Genomic DNA, 18,689 nt, shown 5'->3' with positions numbered 1-18,689 from the left:
CCGGCCGGCAAGCATCCAGACTGGTAAGTAATGTCCTCATGCTGCAGGCAGGGTGGGATCCCACGACGAGGCTCCCGCCCATGGATCTCGACCCATGGACATGAGGCCTTATGTTTCTGCTTTTCCTCAACCCCACCCATTGCCAAATGCCTGACAGCTCCCTTCTGCAGTAGTGGTTTCATAGAAAGTAAAAAAAATAAAAATTATGTAAATAAATTTTAAAAGTCCCATAAAGTGTTTTTACTTTTCCATGGACCGAGCTCTGAGGGGGTGTTTTTTTTTTTTGTTTTTTGGAGTGACGAGCTGAAGGCTTTTAGTACTATTTTGGGGTTCTTAGGCTTCCTTCATTACTTTTTATGTTTTTGTTGCGTTTTTGGGAGGCAAAATGAACAAAGGTTTTCCTTTTTTTTGCCATGCAGGATGAATAGTTTGGTCAATTTATTGTACAGGTCGTTACGGATCTGATGCTACCAAATATGCGGGATTTTTAATATATATATATATATATATATATATATATATATATATATATATATATATATATATATATATATATATATATATATATATATATATAATATAATATTTATTTTATACAAACAGGAAAGTGCACAAAAAAAAAAGGTTTTGGTTGTTTTCTTTTTATGTGTATTTTTGTTAATGTCCTTGTAGGGGACTTGAACCATAAAAGCTGTGATTGCTATGATGCATTGCAGGACTTCTGTACTGCATTGCCTTATCGCCCAGAATAGCCTTAGCCACAGCAACCCCTCGGCCCTCCAAGATTACATTGCGGAGTGCCGATGACGTCGCAGAGGGAGCACGCTTCTTCTGTGAACCCTTTGCATGCTGCGACGTACATTGATCGTGGCATGCATGGGGTTAACAGCAGGAATCGATGTTCTCATTTCTGATCCCACATCATACACAGGATGTAAGTTTACATCCTGTTGCGTGAAGTACCACCCTGCCAGGACATAAACTTACCTCCTGTGTGTAAAAGTAGATTAACCCCTTAATGACAATCTTATATAGCACCAAAATATTCTGCAGCACTCTACAGATCAGAGGGAGTGTGTGCGGCCGAAATCCGACTTTACTTGCCGTATTACGCTGATCAACAACGTGAACAATAGGAGCGAGGCCGCTCTCACGCTCACTGCTTATTACTGCGATTAGCGCGGTGATCTGAATGCTGACATTGATTTCATTTGGGCTCTCGCAGACCGGTGCTCGAACGTGGTGTTTCTAACGCCATGATTTTCTAGCGTTGCCTGTTCTGTTTTAGCACTTTTTAACGCACCTAATCACTGTGGTGGGGTGCACTAAAAAATGCTGTAACAGGCGTTTGAAAACGCAGCGCGAAATTGCGGTAAAATGCTGCGGTTTCAGAACACGTGAGAGAACAGCCTGACGGTCCTGCTCACAAGAGCTTACAATCTATGAATATCCCATAGAGAGAATTTTGAAAAAATTGTCACCATATCCTGAGAGCCGTTGATAGTTGATCATTGGTGCAGTTATAACTTTTTGTTCACTTTCTTTCTTTCTTTCTTTCTTTCTTTCTTTCTTTCTTTCTTTCTTTTTAAACCTTTTTTTGTCGCTTTTTTCCCTTTTATTCTCACTGCGGTACTTAAACATGCCGGCCCCTAATGCTTGCTATAATACACTGCAGTGCTTCTGTGTGACAGCTGCAGTGAGTTCCTGGATGGACACTTCAGTTATCGCTTCATAGGGAGGGATTGTAGAGAACTTGCTGCAGACTTGAAGGCCCTTGCTGTAGTGGCGGGTGCCAGATTAAAAGTAGTCGCAGACATTACAACTGGGCTCCAGTACTGCTCACACAGGCACAGCTTGTGTCCGTGTCATCATGGACACCCCAAAAATTAAAGAATAGCTAAGGTGTCTTAAGTCCATAATTCTATAGTACAAACCGATAAACTTTGAGATGTCTCATCACAGATAAATACCTCTTTTTCTCTTCTCCTTAGACTCCTTACTTTCTCCCCTCCGCCTCCTGCACTGATCACTCGCACTGGTAATGCTTCTGGTTTTAAGATGGATTTTATCACCCCACTGAGAGACCAGATTACATGCAGCCCATAGAAGCCTAATGGAGAGGGAAGGAAGAAGCTGTAGGGTGACAGTATGCTCACACGTTTTCCTGCAGAATCAGTGGCAATCCCACACGTGGATTTACCCATGGGGAAGGGCTGAATCTGTATGTAGATCTGAAGCTATATGTTTACATACCAGTGGCAGAAATCTGTGCCAAATTCCACCTCGTACATTATAATCTTCATACCGTGAAAACCGTAAATGCACTTTAGGAAGCGGTGAGCTGGCGTGGATCGTGCAGCACTGCACAGAAGCAATTCCAAGTGTAGGGAAGTGAGGTTATCACAGGAGTCGGCAGCATCCAATGGAATTGGTATAAAAGGGCGACTTTATTGAAAAAATCAACTGAAATCGCACGCGCAACATGAAAGCGGAAGGCAAATGCCTACTTAAAAATCACACAAGCAACATCAAAGGCAGAGGTAAGTAGGCATTTGCCTCCCTCTTTGATGTTGCACATATGATTTTTAATTGATTTTCAAGAGTGGGCGTTCTATATGCATCCCATTGGATGCTGGACGATTCCTGTGATATCCCAGTAGTCTTTAATAGCGCCAACATATTCCGCAACACTTTACAAAGCAGGTTTTATACCGAGACATAAACAGACAATATAAGACTAATCGAACTGAACAGTAGGGGTGAGGGCGCTGCTTGCAAGAGCTTACAGTCTGAGGAAAAGGCGGGATACTCATTGGACAAGAACATATGAAGGACACGATAAAAGTGCTGGATTAGCAGCTACACTGTTCTGTACGGCTGTATAGTGTCCTCCATGCTGCTACCGAGAGAACCTGCTCCCCTGTGTGCGCAGAGTATGGGAGCAACAGCTGGTCTGCACCCATCGGCTCAGAGAGAACTGATAGACATGGAGCCCGCAGAGGGACATTACTAAAAATGGAGGCAATGAAAGTACATTGATTGTTATTGATCCTTTCACACTTGCAAATATTCATTGCTGTTCCTATGTGTGGCGTTTTATATGCATGTTACTTGGGAACAAAACATGGAAAGTTGTTTTTTGTTTTTAAAAAAAGTCAGTGCATGACAGGCGTATTTGATCACAATCGTGGTGATCACAGCTCGACGCGCTGGGTTTTACCATACGCCTGTGTGAGCCCGCCCTACGGCTAATTTCACAGGGGCGACCATGATATCTGGCCATGAAACTCTGCATGATATCGCGCTCAAGAATGTGCGATGGCCCTGCGGATGCGAGGCACTTGTGTCAAAACTGCTCCCATCACTTCGGAGAAGTAGCAGTCCCCCGGCACGGCTGATCGGCACGTGCTTCCCAATGTCTTCAATGGGAAACCTTGCGTGCACCTCACACGCCATCAGATGGTTTTCCCCGGCCCCATTGAAAACAATGGGCGAGGTGTTCCAAGGGAACCCCATAGATGGGACGAGCTGCGATATTTTTCCTGCTCTGCGATCCAGGAAAAAATTGCTCATGTATATGACTCCAATCAAAAGAATGGGGTTCATATTCGTGCGTCTCGCAACGCGCAAATGTCACACGACTTTCTTGATGCGTGAAAGCTGCCGAAGGCTGACATGCCATACTTTTTTGGTCATAAGAGATTTGATTGAGCTAATTCTCGCTGATCGTGCGATTGCTTCACATTTTTTACGCTGGTCAGCGATTGGCAACATTTGCCTGATAATTAATAATTTTCACGTAATGAGCGCCCCGTGTAAAAAGCCCTTTACCGTCCTCTCCCAGCAGTGACACCAGAGTCTTTACGATGGGCTGTGCGGAATGCAAATAAACTGGGGAAAGCCGCATACGTAGCACGGGCCGATCATCATTTAGATTCCGGCAATCGAGTGAGAATCTGGCCGACTATTCAGTGTAAATGCACGCCCCGAGCGAGCAGCAAACGAGAAGCATAAAAACTGACCGATCGGCCGTGTAAACAGGCAGGTTTACACTTACGAGCGACAGCCTGATGACCGTGAATGGAGGCCGACGGGCCAGAATGATCCCCGGCCGGTCCGCCTCTATTCACTGAGCGATGATTTGGTCCCGTGTAAAAGCATCGGAGTGGTCAGCGCTGTGACGGCCCCATGATCGGGCTTCCTTCCAGGAACACTGCTGCTGTTGTCATCGGGTTGTCCGATATTGCGGCTTGGCCGCATTCATGCCAATGTTCTCTGGGTTTGATATACATTTCTATTTAAGATCCAAAATACTTTCGTCAAGTTGTTTTTAAAGGGGGTTTTCTAGGATTTTTTTTTATTGTGGAGCTCCAATCAACAGCCGGCGGCCACGGCGCTGCTCTCTGGGGCGTTGCTGCCTGTACTGCAGTAAAGAGAATGCAGCTCCACAGCGAGCGCCGCTGCTCCTTTGTTCTGGTAATGGGGGCATGAAACCGAATCCCATGTTATACCGTGCCAGTAAGCAGCCAGTTGCTCATATCTGTTCTGTCATGCTGATGCCCTCCATTTACAGCACCTGCACTTGTTTGCTAGGTATTAGGCCTTATTCACAAGGGCAAGTATGGTTGTGACCCTTAAAAATGAACACATTTTTATTTTTTTATTTTTTGTGCAATTTTCTGAGCATTAATTAAAAAAATGGGGGGGGGGGGGGGGGAAGGTGGCCCAATTGATATAATTCTAAAAATTCCCATTGCAGTCAGTGGGTGCATGGAGAAAAAAACTCCCCCCGAATGATTCTCCAGATAAAAATTGGACCAAGCTAGAACTTTTTTTTTCTATTACTTTTATTTGGTTCATGTGAATAGAACCACTAAAATCAATGTGTTCTAATTGCATGGAACTTTAGTTCAATTAAAAAGTTGTGCGACTAAGCCCTTAACTAGTTTTTGGCAAGAGGGCTAATTTGGAATATTGCACTTGTTACACTCGTCATAAGCTCAGCATTCTTTTCATACTTAACTTTTTTAAAAGGTGGTTGTACCGAAATCACCAGTTATTCCCGATCCAAAGGATGGGGGATATCTTGGTGATCAGTGGGGGTCTTGCCGCTGAGATGCCCACCTATCTGGAGACCTGGGCTTGAGTGGGATTATTGCACCCCCTGCAGTGAGGTTGCAGTGGTGCTCCAATTTCCTTTTGGTTGCTTTCGGTTCCTTTCCTTTCGGTTGCTGTGCAGCAGGTGCTTCAGTATTCCCATAAGCCCCATTATTCCCATCAGCCCCATTGAAATGAATGGAGCAACAACCGTGCATACTTGTCCAGCATGCCATTCATTCATAAGAATTCCCAGGGGCCTCGGTCAAAAATGTAAAGCTAAGCACGTCGGCAGCAGTACCTTGTTTCCTCCATAATAAGCCCTACCCCGAAAATGAGCCCTAGCAAAACTACATGGGAAAAAAAAAACAGCAATACTCACCTAGCCAGCGGCGTCTGAGTCCCTCGCTCTGGTCCCCTGGGCTGCGTCAGGCTGCCGTGTCCTCAGTGTTGACACAGCACTCTTTCTGGTGACAGAGCTTTGAATATCCCGCCTTCAGCATGCGAGTGCTGTGATTGGCTGAGCCAGTGCACTCGTGATCCAATCAGCTGGTGCTCAATCATTCACAGCCATTCGGTGAATGACATCACTGGCTGTGATTGGCTGAGCAACGGTGCTCGTGATCCAATCACAACCATTCAGTGATGTCATTCACCAAATGGCTAATAATGAATAATTGAGCATCAGCTCTGATTGGTTGAGCAATGGCACTCATGATTTAATCAGAGCTGGTGCTCGATCATTCACAGCCATTCAGTGAATTACATCACTGAATGGCTGTGATTGGATCATCGAGCAGCGGCTCGGATTGGCTGAGCAACGGCGCTCGTGATCCAATCACAGCACTCGCTTGCTGGAGGCAGGGTATTCGAAGCCCCTTCACCAGAAGGAGAGTGCTGTGCCAACGCTGAGGATTACACTGCAGCCTGCCGCAGCGCCAGAGACCAATGTGATGGACCCAGACACCGAGGGCCAGGTGAGTATAAGACCCCTCCCCTGAAAATAAGATACCGTGCCTCTTTTGGGGCAAAATTTATATAAGACCATGTCTTACACAGTAAATGTCTAACTCTGCTGTTGGCGCTGCCTGGTGCACGGAATCACTTCTACTGCTACTCAATGCCCTCAGATTATTACAAGGGGGTTTATATATTCAGATTTTGCCTTTGTCATCCGGACTACAGTCATCGTACATAAACTGTTGTGTGCTGAAGTTGGGATGAACTAAACGCTGGGGACTTTTGTGACCCAGTCGGGGCACAATATCAACCAAAATGTGTTCTCATAGGACCGGGGATGTGGAGTCACTGCTTTCAGTGGAGATTTAGCTAAGTGGTCATATGTACAATAAATGGCGCAACTTCTTACTGGGACGGCGGCTCCTGTGCTGTCGGGGGCTTACTGCTTATTTCTTACCAGTAAAGACAATGACGCACCCTTAAGACCCTTGTGACATTATATCCTAGGACCTGGTTATAAGGATCGGACTGTTTGTGTTGCAGATGGTAAAGTCAGAGCCAGTACTTTAATAATCGATGGGGCCTCAACCGGTTCTTCAGCGTATACCGTAAACTCCTCAGCCATGACCGAGCTTACAAATTCTCTCAAAACGTTGATGGATGGAAACGGAGGTAAATGACTATTCTGCAAGGTCTCTTTCTTTCCATACTTCTTGTGTCCTACACTCCCATGAGCAGAGGCTTCTGATAACTTGGAATGCAATTTTTTTTCTTTCATCGCAGAAATCCAGATAAACATGCTGGATGAGAAGCTGGTGAAATTCTTGGCCATGCAGAGAATCCAGGAGATATTCTCCTCCAAAGACCATCCCATAGCAAGTGCCACCCGTCCGCCGCCAACTCCTTCCCTTGGACATCATGTAGAAGGTGGGTTTGTGTTGTCGGTAGGCGTATGTGCTTAATTAACATGCTTTTGTTACTTTATAGACATGAGGATTTGGGACTCTTACTTCACACCGTTGTCCATAACAGCCAGTAAAGGATCTTTTTTTAGACACTGAAGGATAAATTGGAGCGCACATGCTGCCCGCTGTGACGGTGTGGTTGTATGGAGTTCGCTTGGCACTTACACTGAACGATCATTGCAGTTTCAATCATTCCTTGGATCTTAACTACACCTCTAGTCAACCCTTCTGTTTCTGCTTTCTTACACCCCACTTACACGGGACGATCTGCACAAGCGCCAACCTCGCCGCTAGTTGTTGGCGATCGTGCAGAACGTTCAGACAGGCAGATCACCACTAAGTATCCTTCACTTCTCACTCAGCGCTTCACATTCCATGTGCGAGGAGCCTTCAGAAGCAACAAGAAGTGAGCGAACCAGTAAACGACGGCTGTGCGTTCAGACATGACGATTATCACGCATTTTTGTTTGGACGAATTTTGCACAATAATTGCCCATGTAAATGAGCCTTTATTGAGCAATCGTTTACAACGCCGGTTTATACCAAAGGTATTGCAGCAGACAAACCATGACTTCCGTATGAAAGATCCGATCTGCAATAATCTGATTTTTACCGCTGCACGCGTTTACACCTAAGGGCGCATGTCCATGGGTTTTTTTCACCACGTATTGCATGTGCGATGCACGCCCGCGTACATGTGGTGGATTGAATTAATAAGTCAATGGCCTTTCACTGATCCATGCACATCAGCATGTAGATACACAAAAGAAATGGAGCACAGCATGATCTAGTTCTCTGCTTATCGTGCAGCGTAAGCGCTATACTTCTATATAGGCACTGTATGCAAAATCTGCTTATACACAATACATCGCTTACGGGGCGACTATTTCATACGCAACTCCACTATGAAACGGCGGGGAATTAAAAAAAAAAACACGTGTAATATGTGGGCATGCACAGACACTCGCAGCCTTTGGGTGGTCTGCCCACAGAGCCAGAATTAACAAACAGTGGTAAACCGTTGTAGGGAGACCCGCAGTGTTTTACCGATGCGCCCGTGGACAGGAGGCCGAACAAGTATCATGCAAACCATTCGATCTAACAGTTCTGCATGATGAGCATGCCAGATAAGAGTCCTGACCCGGTGCTATGGACAACTTGTTGTGTAAATCCCTTATAACCGTCCATTATTTTATAAATGTGGGGTTTTGTTTGTTTTTTAATGTTTGTTTTCGGTTTTTTTCCTTTCCTTTTTTTTGTGATATTAACCATTCTCTCTCCATGTTTGCCTTGATGCAGCCCAGAGAAGAGATGTGCAGGCCAGGGCCGTGTTTTACCCCCTGATGATGGGAGCCGGGGCTCCTGTTAACATGTGCTACCGAACTCTTTATATTGGCACAGGTTAGTGGAGTGCACCAGTTAAATCCTTCTAGTAGATATGATCAATCTCTTGCAATCTCCTCTTGTATCTTTTTGGACAGTGCGAAACTGACCAGCATGGTTGTGTTAAAGGCCAGCAAACCACAATGCTGTCATACCATAATGCGATTTCACAGTCTGGATGCTGATGCCTTTCTTCCATTAGTTCACATTATACTGTGGGGGCTTTTTCTTCTGTGTTTATTGCAAAAAATGCCCCTTTCTAACGAATATGGATTTTTGTTTCCCCCAAAATTCTGCACATTGTAAGTGGCTCATCTGTTGTACAGCAAGCCTGTAAACCATCTGTCACTACTGTCGTTGCAGGAGCAGACATGGACGTGTGCCTTACAAATTATGGTCATTGCAACTATGTTTCTGGCAAGCATGCTTGCATATTTTATGATGAGGTGAGTGTGTTTTGTGGTGCTGATTATATATGCCTCTGTTAGTATGTTGGGGATACCAGTAACTGCCAACTTTGTCTGGTGCCTGCATGAAGCTTTCCCGTTTTGGGATCCAGGCCTAGATGAGCGATGTGAGTGCCAGGTTGGCACGAGGAGAGGTGTAGGTCCTGAACTGATCCTCTGGGAGATGGTGCAATGCCTCCCTATAAGTCAACACTCCTTGCAACATGATTAAAGAACGTTACTTTGCAATCATGAGGGGCCACAACCCCAAAAAGCTCTGTTTAGCTTATATCGTTAGACATGCCTCCATAACGCCAGTAGATGGCGCTGCAGAGGTGTTGGACCATCTCCAATATGTATAGTTAATCCAGTTGAAGGAAAAACTTAAAGAAAAAAAATAATAATCTCCTTATAATTAGTGTCACCATGTATTAATCGTATATGCGGACAAGTCATTCAGCCACTACTTATATAAGCTATGCCTGGAAAATCCTAAATCTGCTTGCTATATAGGCACTATGTCTAACATTTCCATTCATTCAGATCTGGTTATGTTCAGCTGGCGTTTCACCTTGTATCTACACATTTTTATACATTGAGCCCAATGTTGGAAAACAGTTTTTCAGCATAATCCTGCAATGACAAATCTTATTTCGCATTCCCATCTGAGTCGTCGACTACATCCAGCTGGCTGGTGCATTCTGCTTACACGGTATGACTAGGTTTTATGGAAACAGCAGAGCACTCTGTACAAAGCTGCTTCCGTGATGCCCATTGAAGTGAATGAGAGAGACGTAAACGGCATGGCACAGTGAGCTGGGCTGTGTCTGCATCTCACAAGTATGGAAACAGAGCAGCTCGCTGTGCTACACTGCTTACTTCCATTCAGTTTGATGGGAATGGCAGAAACGGAGCAGCATGGTGTGTTCCGTCAATTCCAGCCACCTCTGCAAGGCGGCGGGTCTGGGGCCCCTTGTTCTACAAATGTTTTCTGAAAACTGAAGTTGGACCCGTAGCGACCAGCTTTGCTATAAAAGGGATGGGAATATCTCCTTAAGGTTATTTTGTATGACGTTTGCGCGGTGATCAGCATTGTTTACCTGGTAGGTGGGGTCCTGGGTTTCTATTTTGACCGCTGACCATATCTGCATGGAGTTTGTATGTTCTCCCCATGTTTGTGGGCTTTCCAGTTCCTTCCTACACTCCACAAAGGATTCCTGAAGCTTCCTTGCACACATTGCTTCTACTAACCATTAGCAGACTGTAATACGTGTGTCCTCTGCTCTTTCCCCACGCAGAATACAAAGCATTACGAGCTGCTGAATTACAGCGAACACGGAACGACTGTTGACAACGTCCTCTATTCCTGCGACTTCTCCGAGAAGATCCTCCCGACCCCTCCCAGCAGTATTGTTGCCAAAGTGCAGAACGTCATAAGTACGTGGTTTGTTTTTTTGTTTTTTTTTGTTTGATTTTCCTCTCTGTCTGCAATTTAGTAAATTGGTAGAAAACGTTCCCATTGAGTAAATTAGGTGCAGAAAGAGCCGTTCCATCTCTGACGTAACCTGCTGGAAGTCAAGCCTTTTGTCTGAATGTTTATCTTCTGTGATGGAATAGATGTCTGTGGTTTTCATGAGTTTGTACCAGCTGGCCCAGGGGGGTCACGTGATAAAGGTAGTGTCGCTCCAGAGGAATTGATTCTTTTATAGTCAAAAACATCACTTTTTTTTAAGCATGCCGCCAAAACTCCACGGGGAAGGTGACAAATGTCAATTCTTTTTTCCTTTTTTAAAAACAATTCTTTGCCATTTTTTTTTTCTTATTTTTTTAAAGATTTTTTCCACTTCTGGAAAAAGTTTCCTGTAGTGACGCACATGGGAAAATGCCATTACAAATACCAGAGCGTGCTGCAATTGTGTTGCATTTTTGGGTCAATAGTGTTTTGTTTTTTTTCAAACGTAAGAAAAAAACACAACTAGGCTTAAACTGCCAACATGTGACTGCTGCAGCCATTCAGAGGTCACATGTCGTACTACTGGCTTTACTGCACGGGGGACACGGAGCCCTGGCAACAGATTGAAGAGAGGACGACTGTCCTGGTGATATGTTTTAAAACGTTTGCTGCAGTAACAATCCCAACCTGTCGACAGATGGGGCAGTCGTAGATTCCTAATTATGTACAACACTTCTAGGCGGCCTTCACACGGCCCGATATCACGCTTGGCAATGTGCATTTTACCCGCGGATGCGAGTCTCTTTACATGCAAAAACATCTTATCGCTTCAATGAAATTCCGATCCTCTGGCGCTTGTTTCACAGGTGTTGGCTGATTGGCAAGAGTTTCCCATTGATTTCAACACCTATCGCACAGCATGTGATGTGTTTGACTATCTCATTGAAAACAATGGGCGATGCGTTCCGCGGGATGCGAAAAAAATACGACATGCAGTTAGGGAAAAAATGGCTCGTGTCTGACTCCATTCGAAACAATAGTTCATATTCATGCGAGTTTTGTACGTCTCGCAGTGCGCAAGATTCACGCTCGTGTGAATATAGCCTATGGGGTACGTTCATACGGGACAACTATTGCTCTCGCGGAGCGCCTGGAGATCTTTCAGCCACTCGAAGCCATTCACAGTGAGTATGCTGACTGTTTGCACTGAGCGAAGTGAAGTAACGAGTGACTAATGAGCAATTTCTCCCTGGTAATCGCTCGTTTTAATTTTTTTTCCCTTTTCGCCATCTAGTGGCCCAAGTTAAAGGTACCCTAAGGTCTTTTTTTTTTCTCAAAAAATTTCGGAGTGCCCTGGAAACCATCGTCAGTGTGCCGCTTGATTTTCCACCAGCTGGATCACATCATGTGGTTTCATGTCCTTCATTGTCTTCTCTTCACATCTAAAACTGTCCTTAAAATGCTAAACTTATTGCATGGCGGCTGAGAAGAGTAACTCTTACCGGGATGTTCCACTTGTGGTTTATTGCATTAACACCACCTCCTTTTCTTCTAGAGCGCCGCAAGAGCCAAATCCCTGAGCCGGAGCCTGTGAAGGAAGAGGCAGTCATGAACTCACATGCACAAGGTCCCCACGTACAACCATGTAACTGCAAAGCCAGCAGCTCTAGTCTCATCGGAGGAAGTGGAGCCGGCTGGGAAGGCACTGCTCTTCTACACCACGGAAGCTACATTAAGTTGGGCTGCATTCAGTTTCTGTTCTCCATCACGGAGTTTGCAACAAGGCAGCCCAAGGGGGAGAGCGAGGCCTTAGCACAAGACCTGGACTTGGAAGACAAGCTCTCTCTGAAGTCGCCCCACCAGGTGCCCGTTCTACGATCCAACTCCGTTCCTTAGGAGTCAAACACTAGAACTCTCTAACAAGACAAAGTACTCTTCCTAAAACTCAACCTACTCGTCAGAGCAAACGTGTCCAGCGGCCCCTCGGAACCTGTTTTGGCCAGAAAGAGTTTGCACATTTGCATGATATGAAGAAACTTCACCTTTTTATTTTTTGGTTTTCCTCCGCTCATTTTAGGGGCATTTGCACATATATTTCTATCATACATTTCATATATTATAAATATATATAAATATCTATTTTTTTTTATTCTAAGACTCAAAACAGCCCTTCTTCTTCTTCTTCTTCTCCCCGTAGTGAGTTTTATCTGGACGATATTTCAACATTTTGAGACCAGAAAAACGGAATTTAGAATTATTTTTTTTTTGCGTTCTTCATGCCATTGTAAATTAATAAGACCCAACAAGCTCATACCTGTTTTTTGTGCCAGTGACACTTTTATATAGCATTTCAGAGTCCCATCGAACAGGATTAATTTTTACACGTAACCGCTTACAAGCGTCCCACTCTCCACCCCTCCCCCACCCCAGTCTGACCACAGCTCCGAAAAGCCTCATCCTTGTAACAGCGAGTACAGCATTCAGCGTTTTGTACATACACAACAGATGGCTGCCCGTTTGCCCTGGATTTTTTATATTTGTTTTCTTTTAACGTATACAGTGCTGCGTGTGATATGCCTTTTGGCTCCTGTCTGTTGTAACAAAGGTTTATGTTGTATACTTGTTTGTCCCCTCTTTCTTTTTTTTTTTTTGTTTCTTTTTAATGTAATACTGCCACTTCTCTCGGAGGAGATTGGACGATCTAGATTAAATGTAAATATAATTGTATCGTTTTAGATTTTACAAAACCTTTTTTTCCTGTATTCTGTATATATAAAGTTGATTCTTTCTGACCTGTGTGTCATTTTCATGACTTCCAAGAACGGTAAGTCGTAAGTTAGGTACGGCCTTATCAGTGGCTGTCAGAAACCACACAGGATGCAGATGAAACTCCACTTTGGTAAGTCTCTTAGAAATGGTTCATGATCGGTATACACTGGCACCGCAGCAATTCATCATGGCGTAGATTCCACTAGGTGTTGCAGGAATATCGGCCCATGCGGACAGGAAGCTTCTTGCAGTTGCCACAAATTAGATGGAGGTCCTGATATCCTCTGAACAGTCAACTGGAAGGTTCATCAGTTCATGCTGCCTTTGCCAAATTCTGATCCTATCAGCATGGTGCAGCAGGAATCAGGATTCATCTGAGCAGGTGCTGTTTTTCCACTGCTGAGTGATCCGGTTTTTGCCCTGGAGCCTTGTCTTTCCGTTTCTCTGGCTTTGGAACGGGTCGCCTGCTGTTATAACCAATCTGTGCTGAGGAACGACGAGGTGGAGGTGCGGGCGCTTCAGTCAAAGCACCAGCGTTGTGTTCGACAGCAGCAATTTGCTCCTCTGATCCCTCTCGTTAATTAGTTGGTTTTTTTTTCTCTACTGAATGTTTTTCTGAAGCACACCCTCTTCGGTAAATCTGACAGTTTATGAAGCCCTGACTAGCTGAGCGCCGATGACCAGACCTCGTTGGAACTCATTTTTTTTCCCCCATTCTTGGATTCACACAGAAGCTGACCCATGGAACATTTGCTTGCTTTATTTTGCACTTCGGAGGCACGTGTTTAATTTTCATACACGCATGCATTTGCGTGAGGGCTGTGTTGTGTTTTTTTTTTTTTTTTTTTTCTATAAAGCAGCCATTCAGTGTACTTTCCTAGATCTGTTCAGTGCTAAGATCGTTGTGGGTCACTTATCGGTGGGCGACACCTTTTGCTTACATTTGTTGTACATTTTCAGCGTCTCTCTGGTAATGGTACGTTCCACAGTGATACTGGCTGCGGACAATCTGCAGCGTCGTATAGCGCCAGCAATATGGATGACACTTCAGAGAATCTCATCCATATGCTGCAGGGCGAAGTTTACAGATTACGGACTTTACATTTGCAGCCTGTCGATTTACGCTGTACATTTTCACAGTGGATCTCACCCCCCTTCAAACGAGAGTGTGAAGTCCGCAGGTAGAATTTAATGTGGATCCACTGAGGCGATTTCATTCCCTGTGGACCTGCGCAAATATCTCAGAACAGTAGAGATTTGTTGCATTTAAAGATAACTTGAGATCGTTAGGGGTCTCAACATTGAGATTCCCCCCCACTAATCAGCAAGAACGGGGATCCCATGTCCCCCATCCTCGTCACTGGAGACTTACTAGTGAAGAGGGGACTGAAGGAAGTGTTGATTACACAAGCAGATTAGTGCATCGTTCACTCAATGGGACTGCCAAGGTACCCTGGCGGCACCCGCTCCGGTATTTCCGGAATGGAACGCTGACTGTGCATGTCCGGCCCCTGCTCCATTTAGAGTGACATCGCTACAGGAAAAGAGAAGAGACCCCTGCAGAACACGGGAGTGTCATTCTTGTGATGGGGGGATAACTTGATATTATGGCACAACCCGCATTAAAAGCAGATCTGTTCTCCAAGTTACCCCATCTGAAAGCAGCGGTGAGGAGTTCAGCAATGTACACTTTGACTTTGTATTTTCATGCAAAAATGACTTGAAAGGTCATCAGAAGAACACCAGGGGGCGCTAGAACAAGTATGTGAGCAGTATTGCTCCAATTTAAAAATGGTTTTAGCAGCAGCCAACAGAATTCAGTACTTAAAAGTATTAAAAATGGGAGCAATATGGGTGTGTATATAAATATGTATGTGTGATAGATTATATATATATATATATATATAAACACTGTTAATACCCCATCTCCTCTCCGGCTTGTAGATTGCGGTGAAATCCAAAACAACTTTGCAATGTGTGATCTTGGCCAAACGCTTCTTCAGACGGTCTACATGGTGACTGCCCGGTGCTGCAGGTCCCGCAGCCCTACATTGTTGTGTAGCCATGCAGTCTAATAGAAGTCAAAATGGGTCATGTTGTTGCTGAAGTTGCCGCAAGCTGCAGCTCACAAATCCCGCAAGCTTGACCCCTGAGATCTGTGGGCTCCAGTAATGGCAACTTGTGATTCGCAGCGCGGCCAGCGTTTACTTCTAATAGACTAGACGATCCCAGGGCTACACAGCAAACTTTAGCCATGTGACCTATTGCAGTCGGTCTCCATGCAGCTGTAATCTAAAGATCTGGTCTTCCATATATTATGGTAAAGGGGCCTTACCTCACTCCATCTGCCCCTTCTTGCTAGCTTTAGGATAGGCCATCAGCAGTACATTAGTGGGTTTTTGCCACCTGGGACCCCTGCCGATAAGTTGTTTGCTGGCTGGTCTACTTGTTTATGGAGTCGGTTTCTGCAGGAAGCAGACAGCTCTGTTTTTCCTGCAGTGGTGAGCTCTGGTATTGCAGACAATGAAATGGATGGCAGCTCTGCCTGTAATACGAAGTGGCCTCACTGTAAGTGGGAACAGATGTCGGCCTGCAGCACAGCAGATTAGCAAGGGGCCCAGGTAGCACCCTCACACCCTGATCTACTACTGCTGGCCTATCCTAACCAGCAATAGTTCTAAAGCTGGATAACCCCTTTAACCCTTTGCAATCCAATTTTGGATTCAGGGTTGCCTAGGGGGCTTTCTCTTTCTGCCATTATAAATGGCGCCATCTGCAGGCTAGAGCCAGTACTGCAGTGTATGACATGCTGGAGAGGCTCTTGCCAACAGAGTGGCCAGTAACATACAGTAAGAATGCCCTGCTGGATGTCTTCCGACAGCGGAGCTGTACAGGCTTTAATCAGAATGTCTTTAGACGTCAGACAGTGGATTGGAAAGGGTTAATAATGAAATATATAGTGAGTATAGGGTTTGACAAGTCTGGGAGTTTCACCAGTTATGCTGTAGTTTCTGTGCCATCAGATTGCTTTCATATAAAGTTTGATGAAGTTGCTTGACTTTGATATAGTTAGTGCTAACCCGGCCCGCACTACTGAGCATCAGTGATAACTTACATTATATCGTCCATGCTACACTCTACGTCCATCCTGTAATCCGACGCGTGCGCAAACACAACGTACATGCGACTACGCCAGTGTGAGATCAGCCAACAAGAGAGAAAATCCAGCCCACCTGATCCAGGAATTCATTCTGATTGCCAGATTCAATGTGCGATCTCTAGTCAGGACTCCAAAAAAATGGTGGTGATGGTACAATATGAGGTTTTTTTTTTTTAATTGAGTATACCCAGCAGAAAACACGTTTCGCAGATAGACCTCTTCTTCAGTAAATGCCGGGGTATAATATGCCGGATGTCTACGGTGAGTGGTGGTTGTCATACAAGCCCGGCCAATAAGGAGGCTTATAGGGGAAAAGAGCCGGTTGCAGGTGTAGCGCCTGGTGCCTGCAGCGTAGGCATGTATAATATACCCCAGCAGATACTGAAGAAGGGGGTCTAGCCTCGAAACGTGTTTTCTGCTGGTTATACTCCTTTCATAAAAATATTTTCATATTGTACCATCACCATTTTTTGGAGTCGTTACACCTTGAGCCATTATCGTTCTCTCACTCCCCCCGTGTGCAGATACATGTCTGCCCAGCAGCACCATCTCCCACGGACACCTGTACCATTATTCACCAACCAACGTTGTATATCCACCCACGGAGTAGCTGCACCCCTCTTATCACCCTATCTCTAGTGAGGGCTCACACCCGCGGTACGACTGGCCGTCTCGTCTGCTTTAGGAGCAGAGAAACAAAACACAAAATATTTCTGGTTTTTATTCCCATTGACTTCAGCGGGAACAGAACGCAGGTGAGAGCGGTGAGACCCTTGTGGTGATTGAGGAAAGTCCGCCAGGCCCTTCTTGTATGTCAATGAGCTAACAAAACCGTGGGATTGAGGGCCACCGTCGCACTGCTCTTACAGTAAAGAATCCCTATGCATAATGATTGTGAAGCCTGTCCCCATTAAGGCCGCTCTCATATCGGCGCCTTAATGTGAACGCTGACCTGCGCTAAAAGCACGCTAACAGCACAGGCAAAGAAAGCCGATGACATCACCACTTTTATATTCCCTCCCGGTGACATAGAACGCTGTGTTCAAAACGGGGTAAACCGCTGTACACCGCCTTCTATCGCATATTTGACAATGTTGAAAATGCTCCCCATTTATTTCAGTGGGTGACACATTCGCGTTTAGAAACGCTTAAAGGGGTTGTCCCGCGCCGAAACGGGGTTTTTTTTTTTCAACCCCCCCCCCCCCCCCCCCCCCCCCCGTTCGGCGCGAGACAACCCCGATGCAGGGACGTACAGAAAGCTCACCGGAGCGCTTACCTTAATCCCCGCGCTCCGGTGACTTCTATACTTACCTGTGAAGATGGCCGCCGGGATCCTCTGCATCCGTGGACCGCAGCTCTTCTGTGCGGTCCACTGCCTATTCCAGCCTCCTGATTGGCTGGAATCGGCACGTGACGGGGCGGAGCTACACGGAGCCCCATAGAGAACAGGAGAAGACCTGGACTGCGCAAGTGCGGCTAATTTGGCCATCGGAGGGCGAAAATTAGTCGGCACCATGGAGACGAGGACGCCAGCAACGGAGCAGGTAAGTATAAAACTTTTTATAACTTCTGTATGGCTCATAATTAATGCACAATGTATATTACAAAGTGCATTATTATGGCCATGCAGAAGTCTATAGACCCACTTGCTGCCGCGGGACAACCCCTTTAAGCACCGAAAATAGAACAGACAGCGCTCCAGAGTTGCGGCGTTAGAACGATGGGCTGTGAAGCCCCATTAAAAAAAACGATGAAAGTGTTTTAGAGCGTTTAGCGTTATGTTTGAAACGCAGCAAAAAAGCGGGAGATCAGCCTAAGGTGGTTTCACACGGGCGATAAAATCGCGCAATTTTCGTGCAATGCGACAGTAAAAACGCAGAATTATGAAACCAATGGTTTCCTTCACATTTGTGATGTTTTCAGTCATGCGACGTTACGTAAAAAAAAAAATCGCACATATTTGCAATTTTCGTGCAAGGCGATTTTAACATTAGGAAGTCCTAATGACTTTTGCGCTGGAAAACTGCAGCAAAATCGCAGATCAAGTGATGTTTTTGTGACGCGCAATCGCAGGAAATTCACAATTTTGTAGCAATTTTCTTGTGGCGAACCATGGGAGGTTTAAAAAAAAAAAAAAGCTAAACCGAAAGGACATGACACGATTTTTTTTAATCGCAACCTCGTATGAGTGAAAACATCGCAAATGTGAATCAAACCATTAAAAAAACATTGGTTTCATAATTCTGCGTTTTTACTCGCTCTCGCATTGCATGAAAGTCGTGCAATTTTATCGCAGGTGTGAAGGCAGCCTGGGCTCCTGCACGTGGCAGCGCGTACTTGCTCTGTCGCCGTCATTTCTGTACAGCGGACAGCCCCAATGGCACGCCGTCGCAATGCACACTACAGATTTTTCCCCTCGCTGTCGCAAGGTCATCAAGCAGAATCCACGACCGGAC

The 18,689-nt window shown here is 45.3% G+C and overlaps 1 protein-coding gene across 3 annotated transcripts in view; it reads left to right on the top strand.

The window, feature by feature from the left end:
• Positions 1–13,096, top strand: part of PHF12 (PHD finger protein 12) — a 47,517-nt gene extending 34,421 nt beyond the window's left edge. For all 3 annotated transcript variants that reach the window (XM_066599566.1, XM_066599565.1, XM_066599564.1), the window contains exons 10-15: positions 6,601–6,729; positions 6,841–6,984; positions 8,322–8,423; positions 8,769–8,851; positions 10,150–10,288; positions 11,860–13,096. In XM_066599566.1, the coding sequence (XP_066455663.1) occupies positions 6,601–6,729; positions 6,841–6,984; positions 8,322–8,423; positions 8,769–8,851; positions 10,150–10,288; positions 11,860–12,200 (938 nt within the window). In that variant the 3' untranslated portion in view covers positions 12,201–13,096. The remainder of the gene's footprint in view (positions 1–6,600; positions 6,730–6,840; positions 6,985–8,321; positions 8,424–8,768; positions 8,852–10,149; positions 10,289–11,859) is intronic.
• The last annotated feature ends 5,593 nt before the right edge of the window (positions 13,097–18,689 follow it).

Source organism: Eleutherodactylus coqui, chromosome 4 (genome assembly GCF_035609145.1).
Source record: "Eleutherodactylus coqui strain aEleCoq1 chromosome 4, aEleCoq1.hap1, whole genome shotgun sequence".
Taxonomy (NCBI): Eukaryota; Metazoa; Chordata; class Amphibia; order Anura; family Eleutherodactylidae; genus Eleutherodactylus; species Eleutherodactylus coqui.
The sequence above is the reverse complement of the archived record's forward strand: the minus strand, read 5'-3'. Positions and strand labels throughout refer to the sequence as shown.